General features: G+C 44.9%; 1 protein-coding gene across 1 annotated transcript; it reads left to right on the forward strand.

Moving 5' to 3' along the window:
• The first annotated feature begins 4,419 nt into the window (after nucleotides 1-4,419).
• Nucleotides 4,420-4,935, forward strand: LOC149218994 (uncharacterized). The gene has a single exon (XM_089386684.1). The coding sequence runs from the start codon at nucleotides 4,420-4,422 to the stop codon at nucleotides 4,933-4,935; it is 516 nt and encodes a 171-aa protein (XP_089242810.1).
• The last annotated feature ends 1,806 nt before the right edge of the window (nucleotides 4,936-6,741 follow it).

Below are 6,741 nucleotides of genomic sequence, written 5' to 3' on the forward strand. Positions count from 1 at the left end.
CGACTACAAAGCTAATGCGCCAGAAGATAGATGCACTAGCTAGAATCATTGAATTAAGCTGCATAAATGGCTTAGAGGTGTTGAGCAAGCAGGGTTTCTAAACCTGCTCTGGGTGCCGCATTACCACCACGCCCTAGTGACCGTTTTTGTCATCAAACAGCTTCTCTTCTTGGTGCATGATGGGTGCTTATGGCTAGAGGAACCCATCCCCATCACAAACCATCTGATTCACCGAACTATACGACTCCCTTTCTCAGGGAAGGATCCAGCGAACATTTTAGAGGGAAAAAGTAGCGATTTGGCCCTCGCGGAGGCAATGGAAAAGAAGTTTAAGTTGGAGAAGAAGAAGTGAGGGTATGCCATCTCTAGCATCAACAACCCTGCAGTCAAGGTTGCGACACAAATATTGGGAGAGAAGGTGATGCGTAAGTGCCGCGCATATGAGGTGCCCACACCAATGGTTGCACTAGCGGCGCAATGCGCAGAACGCGTCCAGTTCAACTAGGTAAACTATCTATGCGGTGAGTTCCTTGTGAACTGCCACAAGGCACAGGAGCAAGGAAAAATGTTTCATTAAGCATGGCTCCTGTTGTTGATCATACTGGTGGCATGGGAATTGCCTGAAGATAGCCAGTTCCCTTTGGTCACGTTGGACCTTCCAGAAGCAGTGAAGTACGCTTCGTTGTGGGTGACCAGGGACACACAGCGGATTAGAGAGAGCAAGATATTTTGGGTGCTCATGGAGATGAACATCAGGATGGGGATCAATCGCAAGTAGTGGTTATCGCCCATAGTCTACAATAGTTTGTAGGGCTTTGCGGAGTTCAAATCCGACTTCCACCATGTCTTCATCAAGGCACAGAAGGACCCTATGAAGACGTGGCATGAGTTACCATACTTGGCGACCGACGATGTAATTTTCACGGTCCTTAAGTCTTGGTTACGGGTGTGGCGTGCTCTAGCTAACTCTGCGGTGGAAGCAGACAAAAATTCGGATGGCGCAGCTGGCAGAAAAGCACAAGAAAGAAGAAGCAATGGTTAAGGCACAGGCAGTGTGCGATGCTGCGAAGTTGGTGGAACAGTAGCAGAAGAAGAGCACGAAGGACAAAAGTCACCTTCGCCTGAACCAGAGACAAACATAAAACAAGGTGGCGCAGACCCGCAGACGACGTCCATCCAACTCAAACGTCTGCAACGATGAGAGCAGGTAGGGCTGTGAAATAAAACAAAGGCCTCGGAGACATCTTTCGACCCTATCACCCTCACTGAAGGAGATCTACATGATATCAACGAAACGGTGAGGGATGTCACCGTGGAGGCCCTCCAGTAGTTTGAGGAACAACACTAGTTGGTATTGGGGGCTCTCCGGACACAAATACAGTTGTTGCAAGTGCACACTCCACAGGGTGGCACAGTGTTCACCAGCCTCACATTCGGCACTTCAGCAGCCAAGGAAATATTGCGCGCTAGGATGACCAACACAATAGTGCTACCAGATGGAGCACTCATTACAGAGAATGAGGCCGATAGGCCTATGGTCAGCATTTTGAAAGGGGTCGGATTAAAAATGGTCACGCTCCCTCAAGAGACACTTTATCTATTGTAGGATGGAGCCACTACAGAACTTCAGGCCAAGGAGAGTCGCGCTCTACAAGTAATGAGCAATCAGCGCATCAACATTGATCAGTTGAGCCTACAGCGCAACAAGGTCGGGAGCAGAAAAATAGATAATGCAGATTATGGAGGAAGCCTGCCAAATGGTCCTAGAGTTGGCCATTCAAGCAAAGGAACCGGTGGAGGCGCGTGTCCATAAGTTAGCCACAGGGGTGCCTGACGCAAGAGCAAAAATGGCCAGGGTTCAGCTAGAGATGAACCTTCATATAGAAAAACTACAGTTGAAGGCTCAGCCTTCAACTCCACAGAGTTCAGAGAACAGCACACCACCACAGTCACAACAGCAATCGCAGCAGTTGATAGTGCAGTGACAGACTGAATGAAGTTGTTTGAATAGTCATTCAAGGTCCTCACCACCCTGCAGGGGGGCCCAAACATAGAGTGCCTAGAGACAAAGGCGCGTGAGCTGCAACAAAAATACGATGACGCAAAAGGGAACGTGCAAATGGTTTCCCTTACACAAAGGCTTGCATGGATGCAGTAGGCAAATGCGCTCAAGGAGCAAGTGGATGCCGCTTGGCATAAGGAGGCAGTCTTGAAAACATGCCTACAGCCATGGATCAACGAGGCTTATACAATTACAACCTCCATTGAAGCGAAGCTCACATAACTGCAAGAAACTCAGGAGAGGATTCAGGGCAGCACTTCAACAGTAGCGGTCACAGAACAGCGCGTGGAGGAAGTCCAGCAGGTAGCCACTCATTGCGTCGCTGAACTTACAGGGATCCAAACAGAACTGGGAGGTATTCACGCTAAGATCTTTGCACCTATAGCGTGACTTGAGGGCAAGTCACGATGTTTTTGTTGGGGACCTGTTGGGCGCGGGATCCCCCAAGGGCAGTTTTGGGGCTTAGAGCCCAGATTTTGGTCCAATTTTGTAATTCTAATGTAAAGACTCCGCATTTTGTGGGCGCGGAGTGCGTAGTTGTTAAAGATTCATAGGGTTTTCCACCCTTATTTTGATAATGTGATTTTGGTTGTAGAAGATCTACCCATGGTCCGCAGACCATGGGATTGTATAAATAGAGCGAAGCTCTAAGTAGTTAAAAATAAGACAATGTCTAAGGAATGAAGAAGTATGCGAAATAGATCTGAAGTGAAAGTCTAATTTTTGAGTCATAGCGTAGGTAGAGGCTCTGCAGCTAAGTGCATAGAGGCCTAGAAGTCCGCAGCTGAGTGCGTGGACCCCTGCAGTTGAGTGCGCAGGGCAAGTCGAGTCTGTACTCATTTGGAAGAATTAATAAAGAGAAGTTTCCTATCGTTTTTGCGTATTTATTTCCTATTTATGTGTCTGTTATATTGGGTATGAATTTCACTTCTAATGCTTATATAATGCGTGAATGTTTATAACTGTATTGGTTAAGTGAACACAAGGAAGAATATCTGGTTACGCGAAGATAATTAAGATCTGTCAATAAGATAAGATACTTAGTGTAGTTTGGGGGAATATCACAGTTCGCTACCCTAGAGGCGCGAAAGCATCTAAGTCCCTGGTTGGGGCTATGCGAAGACCGATTGTAACACTTTGCGAAGGCACTGAAGGGTGGAACAGAGCATGAAGCAACCTGCATGAAGGTAGGTATAGTTGGAATAAACCGACATCACAACCATCTCAAGCGTGTAGAAACACGGTTCCAGCATCCCCCCATACTACTTCGGGTGAGACTTTGGTCCGCGCTCCGCGAGTTGATGCTGAAAGAGCCAGTAGTCTAGGGATTTGTTTGGCTACCTAACGCTGAACCTGGGTCAAGCCCCCATAAGCCAAAAGTGTGCCTTATGGGATATTTCTAGGTCATGTGGTATGTAAGCAAGGATTAATGGTAGACCCAATGAAGATAGATGTTATTGTCAATTTAGAGGCTCCCAAGAACGTAAAGTAGTTGCGCGCAACCCTAGGCCACACCAGCTACTATAGGAAGTTTATCAAAGCATATGCACAGATAAATGCGCCAATGGAGAAATTACTGAAGAAGGACGTGAATTTCTACTAGGATGGGGACTATCAGCACAGTCTGGATGTGTTAAAGGAAAAGATGGTGACTACACCCATTTTAGTGTTCCTTGACTGGAAGAAATAATTTCATGTTCATGTGGATTCCTCCTGTATTGTGCTAGGAGTGGTATGAACCCAACCAGGCGAAGGAAAAATTGATCATACTATAGCCTTCGCGAGTAGGAAATTATCAAAGGCCGAGAAGAACTACTCAACTACAAAGCACGAAGGTTTCACGATGGTGTACGCACTACAAAAATTTTGACATTACCTGTTGCTGCGCGCATTTAAAAATGTACACAGATCACTCCACTCTCAAGTACCTAGTCAACAAGCCTATGTTTGGGGGGGGGTGATCTGTAGATCGTTATTGATTTTCCAAGAATATGACTTTGAGGTGATTGTGAAGCTCAATCGATTGAATGCAAGACCAGATCATATATCCATAATTGAGACAAGCGAAGAACCCACTAGTTTGGAAGAAGGATTGTCGGATGCACATTGTTGTACGTGTCACAGACTATTACTTTGCTAACATAATCTAGTTTTTAACCATTAGTACAGCCCCACAAAGATATTCTACACAATAGAAAAAGAAATTGCTAGTCCACGCAACTGATTTTTCCATATTAGCTGGACACTTGTATAAGATGGGCACTAATGAAATACTGCGCTAAGGAGTTTGAATGATCCAACATCCTCATTGAATCACATGGAGGAGTGGTGGGAGGACACTATGCAGAAGAGAAATCATGGAGAAGATTATGCACGTAAGATTGTGGTGGCAAATGATGCATAAGGATTCTAACGCATATTGCAAGGCATGCAATGCTTGTCAAAGAATGGGGAAGCCTTCACGAAGGGATGAACTGCCCTTAAACCCACATATTTCATTGCAGGTATTTGACAAATGGGTGATTGACTTTGTAGGTCTGATACAACCACCAGGGAAGAAGACTACTAGTGCGTGGTACATTATTATTGCCACAAGGAATTTGACGAGATGGACAGAAGCACAGTCGGTCAGACACTGTAGTACCGCTATAGCCATGAAGTTCCTTTTCAAGTTTGTCTTGACTCGATTTGGAAGTCCTAAGATATTGATGAGCAATAGGGGTATGCATTTCTTAAATGAAATAATTTATGGGATGCTTGAAGAAGTCCAGGTTTATCATCAAAAGAGTATGCCCTATCATCCTCATGCTAATGACATGGTTGAAGCGTTCAATAAGATCCTGGCGAGCGAGTGCGTTGACGAAGCTCTGTAGCACAAAAAGGAATGATTGGGATGTATGCATACCTACAGTCCTAATGGGCATATAGGACAACATGTAAAAATTTGACAAGCCAAACTCCATTCAAGTTGGTCTATGGGATAGAGGTTTTGATACCCATGGAGTACATTGTGCCAAGCCTGCAGATTGCAGTGCAGATTGATATGGCTGATTGTGAGACTATGGAGGAATGCCTCGCACAGTTGCTAGAATTAGAAGAAGACTGGTTTTCAGCAGGATTTTACCAACATGTGAAAAAGGAGCAAGAAAAGGCGTGACACGATCGACATATTAAGCTACACACCTTCAAGATAAATGATTTAGTGCTACTTTATGATAGTAAATTGACAAAATTTCCTAGGAAGTTTCAAATGCATTGTCTAGGTCCCTATGTAGTCAAGGAAATTGGTGGCGCAGTTCAGCTCACGAAGCTGAATGGGGAATTGTTTCCAGGTAAAGTCAATGGACGCTAATTGAAATTGTATAAAGGGGATCTTTCCCCTGCGTAATGATTACATGATGGGGGCATAGTATGATTACTCTAGGCAATTGCAAGGAAGTACGGGACTATAAACTACACTTCCCAAAGAGTGGAAAAATCGAAGTAAGGGGGTTTCACGATGGAAGAAGATAGTGCACCAGGAGGAGCTGCGCCATGGAGGTTGGTGCAGTATAGAAAGGTCAAAGAGTAGTCGCTGGGTACATTGTAGATGATTGGATGGCAAAATTTTCGTTAGAAGGAGCGGGTAGGCTACATTTATGGTGAGAACCTTTGGAAATCTACCAGCAAAGATGCATTTATTGTAGAAATTTGGAAGGAACGGTCAAATTTGAATTTGAAATCGCCTATAAATCTGGCATGCTTCCCTGCATTAGAACACTTTTCTCTTTGAAAATCGCTTGTGAGCTTTTTTCTTTAAGTCTATGAACTGGTCCAATTGGGAATATCTTTTCTTACATCCAGGTTTACCTAACGTGTCCAAAGCATTCCGTGAGGCTTTCTTGGAGAGAATGATGGCCACTAACCTTGCAGAAGCCGTTGCCCCTGAAGTTGCACAAGCAATGGAAGTGACGCCCTCTGTACCTACGGCGCGGAGGTCACCTAGGCCTAAGTCATCTGCCACTGTGAAGAAACAAAAGAAACCATAGTCAGTTCCAGTGAGGCAGTCACGAAGGAAAAACCCCACTAAGATTCACCAGAAGAGGAAAATGGATAGGTCTAAGCAACCGCATGAACCCCTAGATCTTGATGAATAAGAGATTCGTGGAGGAATTGAGGAGATGGAAGCTGAAGAGGGTAAGCCTATGACTCGGCTACCAAAGTATATCCCATTACAACAAGGAAAATCGAAGGTACCAAAATATCTGGATACCAGCAAGTTTATGCTTTCTACACCACTGCTACCGGAGAAGGTGATATTTGAAGGCGCTCTCTTAGGGTGCATTTCTGCACTCAAAATGGAAGATTGGGATCTGACGAATCATGAGAAATTCCCCTCGCTGGCACCAAATAAGTATTTGGCAAATATTTACTATGAGGGGACTAAGGTAATGCACCTAGAACCAATGAAATGGGTCACGGGGATTTAAAAAGCAAGATTATTGAATATGTTGTGCTTGCCGCACTTTAGAAGAACAACCATCAACATGGTCTATGTGACACAATTGCTTACCTTAGTACATGATGGGTGTCTCTGGTTGGGATAACCCATCCCTATTACGGATATGTTAATCCACTGCATCACAGTGTTGCCATACCAAGGGGTGGATCCAACCGAGGAGTTTGGAGGAAATACCAAG

Source organism: Pinus tabuliformis, chromosome Q (assembly GCF_031772625.1).
Source record: "Pinus tabuliformis cultivar Carrire ecotype Pingquan chromosome Q, CPIR1, whole genome shotgun sequence".
Classification (NCBI taxonomy): domain Eukaryota; kingdom Viridiplantae; phylum Streptophyta; class Pinopsida; order Pinales; family Pinaceae; genus Pinus; species Pinus tabuliformis.